This window comes from Saccopteryx bilineata, chromosome 2 (genome assembly GCF_036850765.1).
Source record: "Saccopteryx bilineata isolate mSacBil1 chromosome 2, mSacBil1_pri_phased_curated, whole genome shotgun sequence".
Lineage (NCBI taxonomy): Eukaryota > Metazoa > Chordata > Mammalia > Chiroptera > Emballonuridae > Saccopteryx > Saccopteryx bilineata.
Genome location: NC_089491.1, coordinates 363,739,778 through 363,758,339, shown reverse-complemented (window position 1 = coordinate 363,758,339; position 18,562 = coordinate 363,739,778). Strand labels below are relative to the sequence as shown.

Sequence of the window (18,562 nt, the reverse complement as noted above, 5' to 3'; positions counted from 1 at the left end):
TTTATGGTTGATTCCTGGTTTGGCTGGGGGAGGCTATACCACTAAATAAGAGATTGGGCGAGACTCTTGGTCTACTCACCCTGTTGGAACACAGCATTAACATTTCACCATACTTGTATAATCCTGGCAGTGGGAGCTTAGCAGATATTTGTGACCCAAACTAGGGTTAATTGTCCTGGGACAACTAGAATTTACCTCTGTCATAGGAGTAAGCAAATATTCCTTAAGTTTTACAAGAATCCTTTCCTTTATCCGTAGAATAAGAGGCCTGTATGAAACCAATACTTAAGGGTAGTGTGGACTGGTTGGCTCTCGGGTAGCTCCTTGCCCCCACGCCCATTTACCATGTCCAACCGGTCTGTCTGCTTCCTTCACCCCTTGCCCAAGAAAGGACAAGGACTTCAGAGGACTGCTTTCATTAGTGTTTTCAATAGTGGGCACAGGCTTAAAAGGTGGAGAGGCTAGATGCCCCAGGTTTGGGGCTGAGTCTCATCTCAGTTTATGCATGAGCCTATTGGCTGTTTTCTGTCTCTTCCACAAAGTCTTAGGCTCTGTGCTTCACTCTGTCAAAAACTTGTCTTTGTGTTGTGAGCTGGGTTCACGCTCAGGGCAGAAGTCCGATCGTAGGAGGCGGGAAAAGTAGATGAGGATCATGATGTCCAGCATGAGCAGGATACCCAGCAGAAAGGTGCCTTGGGTCCTCTGACCCGCATATTGCAGGAAGAAGTGGGTGAGGTAGGCCTGAGGGGCCAAGCGGAAGAGAAAATACATGACCAAGTTGACATACTTGTTGATCCGGTAGAGGAGGAGATCCTGGGCATTGTTGATCTTCATCATCATGCGAATGGTGAGGAAGATGTTGCTGACCTCTACCAGTAGTGTTAGGACACCCCCACCTACAAAACTGCTCCAAAAGATGCCTGAAAAGAAGGCACCCATGGCCTAGAGGGCAAAGGTGAGACAACAGGTTAGGAAATAGCCAAGGCTCTCCAGGAAATTGGTGGGAATATCAAGGCTATCACATTGAGGGTATTTGTTTTCTTATGTATTTGAATTGTGTCGAGTTTACTATATGATGTGCTAGGTGAGGTTATGGATTGCTGGCCTCAAATAGTCAAGAGCAGAGATTAACATCCCGGCATGGGAAGATGTAGGGCACAGGATAGGAATGGGGTTAATAAAGACAGATTCAGAAAGGGCTGAGACTAAAGGTGCTAGCGCCAGGCGTATGCCACATCCCCTGCTCACCATGACATGATGGACCAGGTATTCCCAAGAAGCTCGAGCTTGACCACTAACCACGATGTCCACCGTGTCGTGGATGAAATAACCTAGCAGAAGGATGGGAAGAGTTCATGAAGGGGATTGAAGAAGCTTTTTCCTGTTCCCCAGCTACTTAATGCTTAGGGGACAAGACTTACCTGCAGAAAAGCAAACGAGCAAATAGCCAGAAAGCGACCATGCCGTCTCAATTTCTACCAGCAGTTCGGGGGTCTGCCATACACTGAAAGGGAGGGAAGAAGGCAGGTGCTGATCTTCCCATTCCCAAGGACCTTTAAACTCCCTCTTTACCCTTGCCAGTCCCAGGGGAATCTGGGGGTCGATGAGAAGCTTGGCTGAAACCCAGGTGTCTTCCCCATTCCCAGGTGAGATCCCCTTCCCCTGGGGCCGCTGCCTCTCCGGATTGGACAGCCTTCCACACAAGCAATCATGTGAGAGTGCATGGCCTCAGCCGGCCCGTGAGTGATGGAGAGAATAACGCAGGATCCCCTATCCCCCTTCACTCACCACAGCAGAGCCCAGATCCCTGACACAATAGAATGGGCGAAGGAGACGAGCAGGTTGTGCCAGCGCCAGGTGCGCAGAGGGTCCGCGCGCACGTGCGCAGGCAGGGGCAGGCGACTGAGCGCGCGCCGGAGCGCCCGGAAGGTCAGCGTGGCGCCCAGAAGGAGCAGCAGGGCGGGGTGCAGCAGTGTGGGCATGCTGGCCCTCCCGGCCGTCGGTCTGTCCGCCCTTCAGGCAGCCTCTTTGGGAGGCTCGGGGAACGGGGCTCCCTCTCGGGCCAGGCCACCTCAGACGCCTCTCCCGCCGGCCGCCAGCTTCACAGTTTTTCGCGGAGTTAGGCCCCTTTGCTCCTCCCGTCCCCTCCCAGCGCGCCTCTGCCCCCGCCCCTAGCCGTTCGCGCCCCCGCCCCGCCCCGTCCCGTCCGCCTGCCTCCGCCCCTCCGGCGCCACTGCTGAGCGGAGGGCCCGAGCCCCATTTCCCTCGGGGCCTCCCGCGCCCCGCCTCTTTCCAGCAGACTTCGGGGGCTGCTCTGGGGCGCCGCCGCGGAGGCACCCTGAATGGCTGGCCTCCTGACTGCCGACTTTCTCGCTTGGCCTCATTAACCCGCCTCCTTACTTTCTCCGGGGCCACTGGCTCCCCCGCCTGGGCGGGTATTGCGAGAACTCTCCGCCCTTATCTCCTTTCTTGACAGAGCTGGCAGGACCCGTCGCACACCCACGGCTTTTAAACCCGGGTCCTTGGGACGAGTCGGAGCCCCGCCTCGGACAACCATCTCTGCCTAGTCCCTCTTCTTCCACTGGATCACTAGTTTCCTCAAGTTAGAAACGAACGTGTTTACTTGCCTCTACAGCGCCCCGCTCAGAATCGATGCCTAGAAACTGTTGAGTAACCCACCACGATTCCAACTCCCAGCCTGCTTTTGGGCTCATGGGGCCAAGCAGCTGTAAGAATTCTCCTTCCGACAGTCCCTGTCCTCTTCTTCCGGCTCCCTGGAGACTGGAGCGGAGAAGACGGCGGATTCGACCCGAGTGACTGACTCGCACTTTTTAGGCTAGTTGCCTGGAGCAGTTGCAGCTTGTAGCCACTAGGTGTCAGCCTGTACTAACCGAGGCGTGGGATCGATCCCCTTCCCTCGTAAGAAATGAGGTGGTTGTTTTTGGCGGAGAGTTAGCCAACCAGATTCTAGCGAACAGAGGAGCCGGGTCGGCAGTAGGGGGTGGGGTGGGAAAAGTGGGGGTGAGGGTGGAGGAGAGGAAAGTTGTAGTTGGGGGCTAAAGAAAAGTGCCGCAAGAGGAAGGAAAAGTCAAACCTGAGGCGCCAGACACCCAGGGGCCGAGAAGTTTGAGTGTTTGCTTTGCTTCTCATGATGGCTCCAAGGTTACACATTAACCTCTGTAGGACTTCTGGGTCAATCAAGGCCCAATCGGTATATAAGTGAGAGCACGAGTGTCCCAGGTGAGCGGCTTTCTGCCTTTGTGTTTGCTCCCAATCCCCTATGCTTACAGGGCAGCTTTGTCCACCAGCTAACACCGGCCAGAGCCCGCGAGGAGTCCTCCTGGGGCCCTTCTAGTGGACATTCCACGTGGGTAGATTTGGGCACTCTTTCCAGGGATGGGATGGGAATAGAAGATAAACACCCATTCCTCTTATTCCTCACCACTCAGAAACAGGGACTTAGCGAATCTCTATCCTCTTGCTCCTTAATTTAGTTTTTATTGACTCATTCAGAGAAGGTGGTGCCAGGGAGACACCTGGAATTAAACTAATTTCTAGTCAGGACCCTAAACGATCGTACTAACCTCTGGGCAGAAGCCTAGAACCCATATTGATCCAAAGCCCTTTCCTCTTCTCCCTGAAGCTTTTTGTTTTTATTTTTTCCCCCTGACTCTTTAAGATAGTAGTCCATTCTACTCCCGTCTTCCCTTAAGGAGGTTCTCCTTAGCTGAGCAGTTTTGTGTGTGTGTGTGGGGGGGGGGGGGCTGAGAGTGCTGACGAGCGTGGTCGGGACAGCATGGAAACCGGTGTCACATTCACCATAGGTGAATCAATTTACACAGATCGGGGTTTCCCTAATCCCTCCCTAGGCAAACACGAAACTTAACAGGGTTCCCTGCTCGATAGGCCGAGAGAAACGCTCTCGGTTCAGTTTTGCTAGTGTTTATCGTTTGTGTGCAAATGAGAAGCTGCTCTCATTCTGAAACAGTCACTAGTGGGCAGAGAGAAGTCGGTGCTCGCTTCCAGCTTCATTCAGCCTACTCAGGGCACCTCTCTGGTCTTAGGAAGCGTTGCGAGGGCCAGATGCTGCCACGAGTGTGAGAAGGTACCGTGAGGGCATTGTGAAACGCGCTAAGAAATGGCATATCGCCCCTTCCTTCCTTGGACTCTGGAAATGTGACCCAGCGGATTTCGGTTGCAGGAACAGAGCAAAGACACAGAAAGAGATGCGAAGTTGAATCAACAAGTACGTATCTCCACTTGCTGCTCAGGGCAATTATCTTGCAGTGTAAGGGGCGTGGCTCTAGAGTGGGCAGGCCGCGCACGCGCATTGTGTGGGTGTCGGGGTTCCGGAAATGTAACCGAGAAATGAGATGGAGAAGTACGAGCGGATCCGAGTGGTGGGGAGAGGTGCCTTCGGGTGAGCCAGGGCTCTGGGGGAAGAAATTACTCAGGGGGACGGAAAAGAAACCCCAACTTTGTCCCCGAAATTGCTGCCCGGTTAGCCCCGCCCCCGAGGCGTGAGCACCCACTCTGGGAAGCCCCGCCCAAACTTCCGGTCCCTCGCGGGCTGGGACACTGGCTTCGCTAGAGGTCACGTCCCTGGCAAGCCTGTGCTCCCCGGTAGTTTTCCGGTCTTGATTCCGGACTCATTCATTCAACAAATTCTGAGCGCCTACTATAACTGTTAGACTCTTGGAGCTGGGTATAGGATTAAGACCAAAACAAGCGTGCCTGACCGGGCGGTTGCACATTAGATAGAGCGTTGACCTAGGATGCTGAGGACCCAGGTTGGAAACCGGGAGGTCGCGAGCCTGAGCATGGGCTCACCAGCTTCAGCGCGGGGGTCGTTCGTTTGAGCGTGGGATCATAGACATGACCCCATGGGCGCTGGCTTTAGCCCAAAGGTCACTGGTTTGAGCCCAAGGTCTTTGGGTTGAGCAATGGGTCATCAGATCAGCTGGAGCACCCTGGTCAAGGCACCGATGAGAAAGCAATCAATAAACAACTCAAGTGCCACAACAGCAAGTTGATACTTCTCATGTCTCGCTCTGTCTGACCCTATCTCTCAATTTCTAAAAAAAACCCCAACAAGCCTGACCTGTGGTGGCGCAGTGGATAAAGCGTCAACCTGGAAACACTGAGGTTGCCGGTTCAAAACCCTGGCTTGCCTGGTCAAGGCACATATGGGAGTTGATGCTTCCTGCTCCTCTCCCTTCTCTTTCTCTTTCTCTCTCTCTCCCCCTCTCCTCTCTAAAATCAATAAATAAAAAAAATTAAAAACAACAACAAACAGGCGTGATCTTTTCCCGCTTACAGACTACAGGAAAGATGTACAATAAACAAGCCGTGAGAATATGGTACACCAGGGAATTACTTATTTGGGGTAGTCAAGGGAATTTTTCTGAGAGATGAAGTTTAAAGCCAAGATTTGAGGAATGAAGACCAATCTGAAGGTGAAGGCAAAGCATTTCAAGTGGAGGAAACTATATCTCAGGGTCCTCATGTGGGGAAAAAATCAGAGTATTCAAGGAACTAAGAAAAAGACTGGTGTAGTTGGAATGTCATGAGCAAGGTAAAAAATGCTACCCCCTTTTTAAAAACTTTATTTATTGCCTGACCTGTGGTGGTACACTTGATAAAGTGTCAACCTGGAACACTGAGGTCGCTGGTTCAAAACCCCAGGCTTGCCCAATTAAGGCACATATGAGAAGCAACTACTATGAGTTGATGCTTATTGCTTTCTCTCCCTTATTTCTCTCACCTGTCTCCTCTCTCTAAAAATCAATCAATAAAAAATAAAATAAAAAAAAATAGAAGAAAGCCTGACCAGGTGGTGGCACATTGGATAAAGCATTGGACTGGGAAACGACCCAGGTTCAAAATTCCAAGGTCACCTGGCTTGAGCATGGACTCATCCAACTTGAGCACAAGCTCACCAGCTTGAGGGTGAGGTCCCTGGCTTGACTGTGGGATCATAGATGTGACCTCATGGTCCCTGGCTCGAACCCAAAGTTCACTGGTTTGAAAGCCAAGGTCATTGGCTTGAGCAAGGGGTCACTCACTCTGCTGGAGCCCCCACCCCCATCAAGGCTCATATGAGAAAGCAGTCAATGAACAACTAAGGAGCCACAATGAGGAATTGATTCTTCTCATCTCTCTCCCTTCCTGTTTGTCCCTCTCTGTCTCTGTCACAAAAATAACACCAAAAAAATTTTTTTTTTAATTTTTACTTACTGATTTTACAAAGAGAGGAGGAGGAGAAGAATGAAAAGTATCAACTCACAGTTGGTTCACTTTAGTTGTTTATTGATTGCTGTCATATGTACCCCTATCTTGGCAAGCCCAGGGTTCCAAAGCTGCAACCTCAAGTAGATGCTGTATCATCCACTGCACCACCACAAGCCAGGCGATGCTACTCCTTTTAAAAGCACTCATTGGGCCTGACCTGTGGTGGCGCAGTGGATAAAGCGTCGACCTGGAAATGCTGAGGTCGCCGGTTCGAAACCCTGGGCTTGCCTGGTCAAGGCACATACGGGAGTTGATGCTTCCAGCTCCTCCCCCCTGTCTCTGTCTCTCTCTCCCTCTCTCTCTCCTCTCTAAAATGAATAAATAAAATTTAAAAAAAATTAAAAAAAAAAAAAAGCACTCATTGGATCTTTTGCTAATGACCCAATGAGCCTTCAAGAAAGGGCAAAGTAGCCTGACCAGGTGGTGGCGCAGTGGATAGAGCGTCGGACTGGGATGCAGAGGACCCAGGTTCGAGACCCCGAGGTCGCCAGCTTGAGCGCGGGCTCATCTGGTTTGAGCAAAAGCCCACCAGCTTGAACCCAAGGTCGCTGGCTCCAGAAAGGGGTTACTCGGTCTGTTGAAGGCCCATGGTCAAGGCACATATGAGAAAGCAATCAGTGAACAACTAAGGTGTTGCAACGCTCAATGAAAAACTAATGATTGATGCTTCTCATCTCTCTCTGTTCCTGTCTCTCTGTCCCTGTCTTTCCCTCTCTCTGACTCACTCTCTGTCTCTGTAAAAATAGTTAATTAATTAAAAAAAAAAAGGGCAAAGTAAAAACATTGCTTTTGGGTGAAACGCATAGCATGTTGTATTGTTTTCCTTCAATGGGTGGTGTGATAAGTTTTTAAAATTTTTTTTAGCTTGACCAGGCCGTGGCATAGTAGACAGAGCATCAGCTGGGTTGCTAAGGACCCAGGTTAGAAACCCTGAGGTTGCTGACTTGAGTGTGGCCTCATCCAGCTTGAGTGCGGGGTCACTGGCTTGAGCCCAAGGTCATTGGTTTGAGCAAGGGGTCACTGGCTCAGCTAGAGCCCCCCACCCTCCAGTCAAGGCACATATGAGAAAGCAATCAATGAACAACTAAGGTGCTGCAACTATGAGTTGATGCTTCTCATCTCCCTTCCTGTCTCTCTCTTTGAAGGTTTTTATTTTTTTATTTTATTTATTCATTTTAGAGAGGAGAGAGAGAGACAGAGAGAGAGACAGAGAGAGAGGAGAGAGAGACAGGGGGGAGGAGCTGGAAGCATCAACTCTCATATGTGCCTTGACCAGGCAAGCGCAGGGTTTCGAGCCGGCGACCTCAGCATTTCCAGGTCGACGCTTTATCCACTGCGCCACCACAGGTCAGGCCTGTCTCTCTCTTAAAAAAAAAAAAAAAAAAGCTCTGGCTGCGTACCTTAGTTGTTTAGAGCATCGATCATCTGGAAGAGCTGAGGTTGAGGTACTGATTTGGTCCCCGGTCAGGGTACATACAGGAACAGATTGATGTTCCTTTCTCTTTCCCCCTTCCTCTCTTTTTAAAATCTATAAAATAAACATTATTTTTTTTTTAATTTTTATGTGAGGGTGAGGACCAGATTCTAGCCTTGTAAGCTCAAGTAGAGATGTTGAATTTATTTGCAGTGTAAAGAGAAGAGGTTAAATCGGAGGATATGGTATTGACATTATTTTCTATTTAAAAATATTAGGCTGCTGTGTGGAATTTAGTTTTTGAGGGTCACAAGAGTGAAAAGGGCCATTTTGAAGGCTAGTACAGTGTTTTAGACAAGAAATGGTGATATTTCCAAAGATTATAGCAGAGAACACAGTAAAATGGATGGGTTCACAATATTTTAGAGGTAGGAGCAGAATTTACTGATGTGTTAGTGTGAAGTGGAGGAAAGATTCTTGTATGATTTTTATATCTGACTGTAATAACTGGGAGTTGGTAGTGTTATTTGCTGAGACAGATGACGGAAAGGTTTCAGGGGCAGGAATCAAGAGTTTTGTTAAATAAAGAGTTGAATTTGTTAAAATTTAGGATTCTTGTGAGATATTTAGTTAGAGATGAAAAGCAGGTAGTTTTATATGTGAGTCAGGCTCAGTGGAGAGGTCTGAGCTGGAGATATAAATTTGATACTTAGGCCTGACCAGGCGGTGGCGCAGTGGATAGAGCGTCGGCCTGGGAAGCAGAGGACCCAGGTTCGAGACCCCGAGGTCGCCAGCTTGAGCGCGGGCTCATCTGGTTTGAGCAAAAGCCCACCAGCTTGAACCCAAGGTTGCTGGCTCCAGAAAGGGGTTACTCGGTCTGCTGAAGGCCCACGGTCAAGGCACATATGAGAAAGCAATCAATGAATAACTAAGGTGTTGTAATGCGCAATGAAAAACTAATGATTGATGCTTCTCATCTCTCTCCGTTCCTGTCTGTCTGTCCCTGTCTATCCCTCTCTCTGACTCACTCTCTGTCTCTGTAAAAAAAAAAAAAAAAAAAAAATTGATACTTAGATGATCACCTAATATTCCATTCATTCAGCAGGTTCTTATTGAGCTCCTACTGTGTGCTGGGTTATTATGTACTAGGTTACGCACTGGGATATAGTAGTGAACAAGAAAGAACAAGAACTCTGCTCTTATGGACACTGACCACAGACTTGAAAGGAAATATGAACAGCTTCCACTCATTGAGCATTATTATTATTATTATTATTATTATTATTATTTTTAACAGGGACAGATTGAGAGTCAGAGAGAGGAACAGATAGGGACAGACAGACAGGAACAGAGAGAGATGAGAAGCATCAATCATCAGTTTTTCGTTGCGACACCTTAGTTGTTCATTGATTGCTTTCTCATATGTGCCTTGACCGTGGGCCTTCAGCAGACTGAGTAACCCCTTTCTGGAGCCAGCGACCGTGGGTTCAAGCTGGTGGGCTTTTGCTCAAACCAGATGAGCCCGCGCTCAACCTGGCGACCTTGGGGTCTCGAACCTGGGTCCTTCCGCATCCCAGTCTGACGCTCTATCCACTGCGCTACCACCTGGTCAGGCTCATTGAGCATTCTTATATGTCAGGCACTGCATTAAGTGCCTTACATGCAATTTCTTATTTGATGCCCTCAACAATCCTGTGAGGTCAATTCTGTTTTTCAGGTGATGATGTCACACAATCCAAGACCAGGTAATTAGTAAGAGGAGGAGCCAGAATTTGAACCCAGGCAGTCAACTTCAGAGTCTTTGGAAACTTAGAGATGAAGACTAATTTTGCTTCATTGTGCCTGTGGTAAAACTGAGTTAAATGACTTGCCTAAGATCTCACAAAGTTTTTTGTTGTTGTTTTTTTGTGTATTTTTCTGAAGTTGGAAACGGGGAGGCAGTCAGACAGACTCCCGCATGCGCCTGACCGGGATTCACCAGCATGCCCACCAGGGGGCGATGCTCTGCCCATCTGGGGCATTGCTCTGCTGCAACCAGGGACATTCTAGCGCCTGAGGCAGAGGCCACAGAGCCATCCTCAGCGCCCGGGCCAACTTTGCTCCAATGGAGCCTTGGCTGCGGGAGGGGAAGAGAGAGACAGAGAGGAAGGAGAGGGGGAGGGGTGGAGAAGCAGACGGGCACTTCTCCTGTGTGCCCTGGCCAGGAATCGAACCCGGGACTCTTGCACGCCAGGCTGACGCTTTACCACTGAGCCAACTGGCCGGGGCCCAGATCTCACAAAGTTTGTGGTTAGCCCTCCCCATTCCTAAACTCAGTGTTCTGTGCACTTAGATGACCTCTTCATCTGGATACCAGTCCCCTCTCTTAAGTGTAGTCAGTCACCATCCTGATATGTGGCTGGAGGCTAAGCTGGTACCCACTGCAATCCTGTATCCTCAGGATTGTGCACCTATGCCTGCGCAAGGCAGACCAGAAGTTGGTGATCATCAAGCAGATCCCAGTGGAACAGATGACCAAAGAAGAGCGACAGGCAGCCCAAAATGAGTGTCAGGTCCTTAAGCTACTGAACCACCCCAATGTCATTGAGTACTATGAGAACTTCCTGGAGGACAAGGCCCTCATGATTGCCATGGAATATGCACCAGGTAGGTCAGCATCCTTGTACTGGCTGGATCCAGGGGCCTCACATCTCTGGGACAGACAGACAAGGATTAGCCAGCTTCCCTCCTTGGAATGGGCTTGGCTCAGGGTCAGAGATATAGAATTCTGACCCCAGTAGTGTGACACTGGGAGGCCCTTGCCCTGTCTGGGTGTTTAGTTTCATAAAGAAAAGTCTCAGGCCTGGAATAGACTAGATCTTGACTAGTCCCTTGTGGCTGCAGGTGGCACCCTGGCTGAGTTCATCCAAAAGCGCTGTAATTCCCTGTTGGAGGAGGAAACCATCCTGCACTTCTTTGTGCAGATCCTGCTTGCACTGCATCACGTGCACACCCACCTCATCTTGCACCGGGACCTCAAGACCCAAAACATCCTTCTTGACAAACATCGCATGGTTGTCAAGATTGGCGACTTTGGCATCTCCAAGATCCTTAGCAGCAAGAGCAAGGCCTACACGGTGCCTGGGCATGGAGGGGACCTCAAGGGTGCTGGAGGTTTTGAGAGCCAAGGGCCAAGGCCCACTCTGCAACCCTGTCTCCCACCCCAACCCCCAAGACCTTGGCTCCTTAGGTCCTGGCTGGGTTGTCCTGTAGAGGAAGCACTTTGGCCTGCTTTGGAGAAAAGCTTTCTCCAAGTGGGTCTATAGGCAGAGACCTTGGTCTTCCCTCCCTGGGCTGTAATATTAGATTCCCTCTTGCAGGTGGTGGGCACTCCATGCTACATATCCCCTGAACTGTGTGAGGGTAAGCCTTACAACCAGAAGAGCGACATCTGGGCCCTAGGCTGCGTCCTCTACGAGCTGGCCAGCCTCAAGAGGGCCTTCGAGGCTGCGGTGAGTAAGCACCCCAAGATATAACTGGTAAATTTCTATCTCCCTCCCCACCCCAAAAGTCCCAGCTCCACTGCTTCTGTGATTCTTCTCTTATGGCTGAGTCATGCCTTCCTCATCAGACAGGTGGATTACCTCAGGGCAGGGCTGTGGCTTCCCTTACTACATGTGTTCCTAAGGGTAGGGCTTGGGTCCTCCTTTTAAACTGAGGGCTCCCTAGTTGGGCTCCCCCATCAGAGTAGGGACCCTCTTTCCCCCATCAGAGTAGGGACCCTCTTTATTTTTTTTGTATTTTTCTGAAGTTAGAAACGGGGAGGCAGTCAGACAGACTCCCGCATGCGCCCGACCGGGATCCACCTGGCATGCCCACCAGGGAGCGATACTCTGCCCATCTGGGGTGTTGCTCTGTTGCAACCAGAGCCATTCTAGCGCCTGAGGCAGAGGCCATAGAGCTATTCTCAGTGCCCAGGCCATTTTTGATCCAATGGAGCCTCGGCTGCCAGAGGGGAAGAGAGAGACAGAGAGGAAGGAGAGGGGGAGGGGTGGAGAAGCAGATGGGTGCTTCTCCTGTGTGCCCTGGCCGGGAATCGAACCCGGGACTCCTGCACGCCAGGCCGGCACTCTACCACTGAGCCAACCGGCCAGGGCTAGAGTAGGGACCCTCTTGACCTGTGGTGGCGCAGTGGGATAAAGCGTCAACTTGGAACGCTGAGGTTGCCGGTTCGAAACCTTGGGCTTGCCCAGTCAAGGCACATATGGGAGTTGATGCTTCCTGCTCCTCCCCTTCCCCCCCAAAAAAAAATCAATAAATAATAAATAAATAAAAACTCACGACATAGAGTAGGGACCCTCTTAAAGGCAAAACTTAAGTTTTCCCAACAACCTGGGTTTCTGAGGATATAGCTGCAGCTCCCCTATCAGAGGTTTTTTTTTTCTTCTTTCTTTCTTTTACAGAGACAGAGAGAGAGTCTGAGAGAGGGATAGACAGGGACAAACAGACAGGAACGGAGAGAGATGAGAAGCATCAATCATCAGTTTTTTGTTGCGACACCTTAGTTGTTCATTGATTGCTTTCTCATATGTGCCTTGACCGCAGGCCTTCAGCAGACCAAGTAACCCCTTGCTTGAGCCAGCGACCTTGGGTTCAAGCTGGTGAGCTTTTTGCCCAAGCCAGATGAGCCCGCGCTCAAGTTGGCGACTTCGGGTTCTCCCACCTGGGTCCTCTGCATCCCAGTCCGACGCTCTATCCGTTGCGCCACCGCCTAGTCAGGCCCTATCAGTGGTTTTTGAAAGCAGGGTTTGGATCATCTTGGGAGTCCCCTCACCAGATTAGAGGCTCCTGAGCAAAGAGCTGTGACCACCCATCAGATGAAGGTCTCCGGCTGGAGGCACTAAGAGCCTGGCCTAAAGTTCTGGCCAACTCCACAACTTGGTGCCTTCACAGAACCTGCCAGCGCTGGTGCTGAAGATCATGAGTGGCACCTTCGCACCCATCTCTGACCGGTACAGTCCTGAGCTGCGCCAGCTGGTCCTGAGTCTCCTCAGCCTGGAGCCTGCACAGCGGCCACCGCTCAGCCATATCATGGCCCAGCCCCTTTGCATCCGTGCCCTTCTCAACCTCCGCACGGACTTGGGCAGCGTCCGCATGCGAAGGCCAGTGCAGGGAGTGGGGGAGGGGACCTTGGGCAATAGGGGCACCCAGTGGGAGCACAGTAAGACTGGAGCATAGGGGTCCTCAGGGCAAGTCTTCTATTCCTGCATGTGGGAATACCCGAGAGTTGGTCCATGTCCTGAGGCGCCTGTCTGTTCAACAGGGTAGAGAAGTCCCTGGCCACCGGGCCACCCATGGCACCCGGCAGCACAGTGAGCAGGGCCACCAGTGCCCGCTGCAGGGGTAAGTCCAGCTAACCTTCCGGGTCCCTATGGACACCATGCCATTTCCACCAGTTTAACAGGCCTGATGAGCTGTCTCCATAGGCGTCCCTCGAGGACCTACACGGCCAGCCATTCCACCACCACTGTCATCCGTGTATGCGTGGGGTGGGGGGCTCAGCGCTCCTTTGCGGCTGCCAATGCTCAACACGGAGGTGGTCCAGGTGGCCACCGGGCGTACGCAGAAGGCTGGCGTCACACGCTCTGGGCGCCTCATCCTGTGGGAGGTGAGCTAGCTGGGGGAGGTGGTTTAAGGAAGGGGTTGCTGAGGCTCTTACCACGCCCTCCCTTCCACTCTACAGGCCCCGCCCCTAGGCACCGCGGGAAGCGCCCTCCTCCCAGGGGCAGTAGAGCAGCAGCAGCCTCAGTTCGTCTCACGTTTCCTGGAGGGTCAGTCAGGTGTGACCATCAAGCATGTGGCCTGCGGGGACCTCTTCACAGCCTGCCTGACTGGTTAGCCCATCTGGAGACTACCCTGTAGGGACCCTGCTATGAGAACACCCCCCCAGTGCAACTTCCCTCTTTGCCTGTCATTTACAAACTGCTCATTTAATAATGCTTTCACTAGTTATCGAGCACCAGGGGTTTACTTACACAATATCTTTTACTCTTTACTATAAATCTGCAAAGGTAGCTATAGTTATCCCATTTGACATATCTGGAAACTAAGGCTCAGAGACTAAGTCATTTGTCCAAGTCATACTCTTGGGAAGAGATCCCTGTCCTTATCTCTCTCCCCCATTTCATTCTTCCAGCCTTAGCCTCCAACTTACTTTTTTCTTCTCCAACCCAAGATTGGACTGGTCTATCTGGATAAACAGCCTAATCTCTCTCCCTCCCTTTCCTCACTGCCCTCCTCCCAAGACCGAGGTATCATCATGACCTTTGGCAGTGGCAGCAATGGGTGCCTAGGCCATGGCAGCCTCAATGACATCAGTCAGGTGGGTGTTACATGTTCCTTGAGCAGTAGGAGGTAGGGGAGATGGCAAGGTGCCTGTGAGAGCTGACACCCGGGTTGGGGGTAGGGGGATCTTCAGCAACCACAGGTCCCTGTAGCTCCCGGGCTGCACCTGTTCTGGGCAGCATCAGGGGAAGTACAGAAAGACCAGGCTTCCCCAATTGTTGTGGTGGTGGTGGTGAGTTAAAGAGACAACCATCTCATGAGAATTTGCAGCCTGCAACTTTGTCCTTACAGGGAATGTTGAAATCCAGGCCCCTTGCCCACAGTTTCCTCTCTCTTTCTAGCCCACCATTGTGGAGGCCCTGCTGGGCTATGAGATGGTGCATGTGGCTTGTGGGGCCTCTCATGTGCTAGCTTTGTCCACTGAACGAGAACTATTTGCCTGGGGCCGTGGAGATAGTGGTAAGCTCTTCACCCGTTCTAGCCACGAGCTCTATCTCATAGCACCCCCAGCCATGATTTGTTCCCCTTTGTATCCACCTTCTAACCCATGGCCCGTTTTCTCCTCCCTCTTTTCTCTGCAATTCCATTCATTTATTCATTCAGAAAACCTTTTTTTTTTCTTTTTTTTTTTTTTTTTATAGAGACAGAGAAAGAGTCAGAGAGTGGGATAGACAGGGACAGACAGACAGGAAAGGAGAGAGATGAGAAGTATCAATCATCAGTTTTTCGTTGCGACACCTTAATTGTTCATTGATTGCTTTCTCATATATGCCTTGACAATGGGCCTTCAGCAGACCAAGTAATCCCCTGCTTGAGCCAGAGACCTTGGGTCCAAGCTGGTGAGCTTTTGCTCAAACCAGATGAGCCCGCGCTCAAGCTGGCGACCTCGGGATCTCGAACCTGGGTCCTCGGCATCCCAGTCCGACGCTCTATCCACTGCGCCACTGCCTGGTCAGGCCCTTTTTTTTTTTTAGGTGAGATGAGAGGAGATAGTAAGGTTGACTCCCGCATGTACCCTGACTGGGATCCACCTGGCAACCCCATCTGGGGCTGATGCTCGAGTGACGAGCTATTTTTAGTGCCTGAGGCTGACACACTCAGATTAAACGAGCTATCCCAGTGCTGGGGGCCACGCTCAAACCCATTGAGGCACTGGCTGCAGGAGAGGAAGAGGGAGAGAAAGGGGAGAGAAGCAAATGGTCACTTCTCCTGTGTGCCTTGACCAGGAATCAAACCCCAGACGTCCATATGCTGGGTCGATGCTCTATCCATTGAGCCACCAGCCAGGACTCATTCAGCAAACCTTTACTCATATCCACTATGTGCCCATCCTGTACTGGGTACTGAGACAAGATGAACAAGTTATCACTTCCTTCAGGTACTTCTGAGGGAGAGTTCATCCGTCCAGCAATATTTATTGTGGCCCTGTCTGGGTCAGGCATCAGGCTAGGCATTAAAACTAGAGATAGATTGGTTTCCTGTCCCCTTCGGGGCTCTGGTTAGGGAAGGGATGACACATCATCATGACAGAGGACACAGCATCAGGGCTCCCCCCAAGCTCCAGAGGTGTGGGAACTCGAGAAATAATAAGGGACTCCACCTGGAGAATTAATGGTGGCATCTGAACAGGGCCTTAAAGAAGGAATAGGATTTTGACCCAAAGAGGAGCCAAGGATGGGCATTCCAGGCTGAAGGGACAACTTTCACGCACAGTTACTGTCTCTTCATGCTCCTCATCCTGGTATCACCAAACCTAAATAAAGCTCACACTAGCCCCATCCTTGTTTCTCTTTCTAGGCCGTCTGGGACTAGGCACCAGAGAGTCCCACAGCTCCCCCCAGCAGGTACCCATGCCCCCAAGACAGGAAGCCCAGCGAGTTGTATGTGGCATTGATTCTTCCATGATCCTCACTGTGCCTGGCCAAGTCCTGGCCTGTGGGAGCAACAGGTAAATAGGTGCCCCAGAATGACTAGACTGCCCCCTTGCATCCTTGGCTGCTGATGCCCCATTTGTCCCTGCCTCCCCAACCAGGAATTAGAAATAAGGAGGGCTGAGGGTGCTGTGGGTTCAACTCAGGGTAGGATCTGTCCCTGGTACCTCAGCTCAGATGGGTGGAAGCAGGACAGGCTATACAAACTGTGTCATTTGGGCTTGGCTTCTGGCTCTGCCCTCAGGTTCAACAAGCTGGGCCTGGACCACCTCTCCCTGGGGGAGGAGCCTGCCTCCCACCAGCAAGTGGAGGAGGCTCTGAGCTTCACACCACTGGGTTCTGCACCCCTGGACCAGGAGCCCCTGCTGAGTGTGGACCTGGGCACTGCTCATTCAGCTGCTGTGACTGGTGAGTAGGAGCTGGGCAGGGAGGCAGGAGAAGTTCTCCTGGCCTCTTTGGGATTTCAGTTGAGGAACCCTTTTTCTTTCTGTCCTCTTCCTTTACAGCCTCTGGTGACTGCTATACTTTTGGCAGCAATCAACATGGGCAGTTGGGTACCAATGCTCGCCGGGTCAGCCGGGTACCTTGTCAAGTCCAAGGCCTCCAGGGCATCAAGATAGCAATGGTGGCCTGTGGGGATGCCTTCACTGTAGCCATTGGGACAGGTGATTAGTGGGCACTGCGGGGGCAGGTAGGGGCATGGGCAGGTCCATGGGCAGTGGGGAGTTATCTAGTCCAGGGTTACTGAACTCAGCAACCTCATACTGTGGACAGTACAGCAGTCTCGGAGGACAGCTGCTCTCTAAGCTGTGTCCTCTTCCTGTTTCCTTCTTTGGGATTCTCTCTGGCAGAAGGTGAAGTATACTCTTGGGGCAAAGGGGCCCGAGGTCGACTGGGAAGGAGAGATGAGGATGCTGGACTCCCTCGTCCAGTGCAGCTGGATGAGACACACCCCTACACAGTGACTTCTGTGTCCTGTTGCCATGGAAATACTCTTCTGGCTATTCGGGGTGAGTTATAACCTTTTCTACCTCACCCACCCAGGGTTAACCCAGTTGGCTCCTGCCCACACCCCTTTCTCTAGTGGCCACAGCCCAAATCACTAAAAACATCTTTAGCCCCCAAATAAAAGAAAGCAGAAGCTGTAGGGAAAAACTGAGTTTCTTGCCTGGGGTGGGCAAGGGTGGACACTTTGGACCTCTTTGAAAGGCTGGCTGCCTTCACTGCCCTGAAGGCCCCAAATGCATTTTTAGTTTGAATCTTTATTTCTGATCTGGCAGAGTTCAGGGCTCAGTGTGGAAGTGGGAACAGAAGTGGGTAATGCTTGTTGGAGGCACTGTGAGGCTACAGAGGTTTCTCTCTTGTACTCCTTAGCCGTCACAGATTAGCCGGTACCCTTATGAGGTACCTGGATACAACTCTGGACCACCCAGATGCTGCTTCTCCTCTGAATGTTCTTGAAAAGTACAGGTGCCTGAGGCATGACTGTCCCCACCTGCACTCCCTGGATTGTGTCCACTGGGGTATAAGAACTAGTGAAGCCCCTGTGCTGCTTTTGGCCCTGGATATGTCAAACTCAACCCACCCTATTCCCCTAACATTTCTCTTTTCCCTCCCCACACCTTCTTAAGTCAATGCCCCCAGGGTTCAGCTTGGCTAGAGTTGGAAACCAGACCTAACGTTTTGAATGCAGGGTGGTCTTCAGAGCCTTGGCAGAAAAAGACTGGAGGTGAATGTGGCTCCACCCAGACCCTGCCCCTTTCCTCAGCCCCATTAGAAAATGAGGCCCTGGCGCCCACTGGGACAGCAGCTCAGTGCTTCGGAGCAGGGCAAGCCCAGGCCAGCCTGGACCTGCCTGGACTGGCCATTCCACTGGTCTAGCCTGTGCATTGCCTGGGGCAAGGAGGTCTGAGGGAACTGCTGTCACCCGCATCCCTGCGGAAGGTTGCCCCTCACTCCTTGTCTTTCCTTCAAAACAGGTCAGGGGAAAGGGTAACTGGCTGGACCAGACTCGTTTCCAGATGACTGGGAAATAGTGCCAATAAAAACATCAGCTGCCTGCCTAGAGTGTGGTCTCTTCAGGAGGGGGGAGTGGCTTCCCAACACCCCAGGGTTGGGCTGGGCCCCGATCTCAGCCGTGGTCAAAGAAGGAATGTGGGCGCTGCCTAAGGCTGGGGCCGAGTTTCCTCTGGTCCAGCGCCCAGCCCTGCCTCCCTTTCCCAGCCGGGGTCCCAAGATCTGGTTGCCAGGCTTCGGCTGCCTAGCACCTGGAAGCTGGAGTCCCGGGCTTATGGGCGACACGTGGCCCCCGAGACCGAGCGGTACACTCGGGAGACACGAACCTTTGTGGCGCGGTCCGGCCCGTCCTCCGGGCCCTCTATCCCATCCAACATCAGGGTCCCTCCTTCCCCTCCCTAGTTCTGGGGAGGAGCGGATCCAAGACCTCTCTTCCCAGGGGGAAAGAGGAGCCTCTGTTCCGGGGAGGGTGCAAGCCTGGCCAACTGCCGACCGACCTCGAAGTCGCGAGCTCGCGGGGTGGGAGAGCAGGGGGTGGGACCGGCACTAGGACCAAGCGGGCGCGGCTCCGCCCCCTCTTCCGGCC

The 18,562-nt window shown here is 51.9% G+C and overlaps 2 protein-coding genes across 10 annotated transcripts; one reads left to right on the top strand and one right to left on the bottom strand.

Annotated features, from left to right (window-relative positions):
- Positions 1-12: 12 nt before the first annotated feature.
- On the bottom strand, positions 13-2,803 carry TLCD1 (TLC domain containing 1). Of its 4 annotated transcripts, none has more exons than XM_066263206.1 (5): positions 2,680-2,783; positions 1,789-2,099; positions 1,422-1,504; positions 1,249-1,331; positions 136-942 (listed from the first exon to the last, which is right to left on the bottom strand). In XM_066263206.1, exons 2-5 carry the CDS (start codon positions 1,980-1,982, stop codon positions 559-561), a joined length of 744 nt encoding a protein of 247 aa, XP_066119303.1. In that variant the 5' UTR covers positions 1,983-2,099; positions 2,680-2,783; the 3' UTR covers positions 136-558. The 4 variants fall into 4 exon arrangements, with proteins under 4 accessions (XP_066119304.1, XP_066119303.1, XP_066119301.1 ...); XM_066263204.1 differs by having other exon boundaries at positions 2,628-2,768; XM_066263205.1 differs by lacking the exon at positions 2,680-2,783 and adding an exon at positions 2,401-2,608.
- On the top strand, positions 2,673-18,019 carry NEK8 (NIMA related kinase 8). Of its 6 annotated transcripts, none has more exons than XM_066263199.1 (17): positions 3,004-3,240; positions 4,065-4,105; positions 4,202-4,246; positions 10,146-10,351; positions 10,589-10,821; positions 11,065-11,196; positions 12,638-12,846; positions 13,008-13,087; positions 13,171-13,352; positions 13,428-13,578; positions 13,990-14,066; positions 14,371-14,488; positions 15,827-15,977; positions 16,205-16,368; positions 16,467-16,625; positions 16,812-16,970; positions 17,335-18,019. In XM_066263199.1, exons 4-17 carry the CDS (start codon positions 10,216-10,218, stop codon positions 17,346-17,348), a joined length of 1,965 nt encoding a protein of 654 aa, XP_066119296.1. In that variant the 5' UTR covers positions 3,004-3,240; positions 4,065-4,105; positions 4,202-4,246; positions 10,146-10,215; the 3' UTR covers positions 17,349-18,019. The 6 variants fall into 6 exon arrangements, with proteins under 6 accessions (XP_066119295.1, XP_066119294.1, XP_066119296.1 ...); XM_066263200.1 differs by lacking the exon at positions 3,004-3,240 and adding an exon at positions 3,253-3,367; XM_066263198.1 differs by lacking the exon at positions 3,004-3,240 and adding an exon at positions 2,673-2,813 and having other exon boundaries at positions 4,065-4,246.
- Positions 18,020-18,562: the final 543 nt, after the last annotated feature.

What these genes read in the sequence shown, in the direction of transcription:
- TLCD1 (XM_066263206.1), bottom strand. Translation starts at nt 1,982, where the DNA reads ATGCCCACACTGCTGCACCCCGCCCTGCTGCTCCTTCTGGGCGCCACG. An exon ending in GCTCGTTTGCTTTTCTGCAG is followed by an intron (nt 1,332 to 1,421) that starts GTAAGTCTTGTC and finishes TCCTTCTGCTAG; the next exon opens with GTTATTTCATCCACGACACG. An exon ending in ACCTGGTCCATCATGTCATG is followed by an intron (nt 943 to 1,248) that starts GTGAGCAGGGGA and finishes TTTGCCCTCTAG; the next exon opens with GCCATGGGTGCCTTCTTTTC.
- NEK8 (XM_066263195.1), top strand. Translation starts at nt 4,374, where the DNA reads ATGGAGAAGTACGAGCGGATCCGAGTGGTGGGGAGAGGTGCCTTCGG. An exon ending in GTGGGGAGAGGTGCCTTCGG is followed by an intron (nt 4,421 to 10,145) that starts GTGAGCCAGGGC and finishes CTGTATCCTCAG; the next exon opens with GATTGTGCACCTATGCCTGC. An exon ending in AGAGGGCCTTCGAGGCTGCG is followed by an intron (nt 11,197 to 12,637) that starts GTGAGTAAGCAC and finishes GTGCCTTCACAG; the next exon opens with AACCTGCCAGCGCTGGTGCT.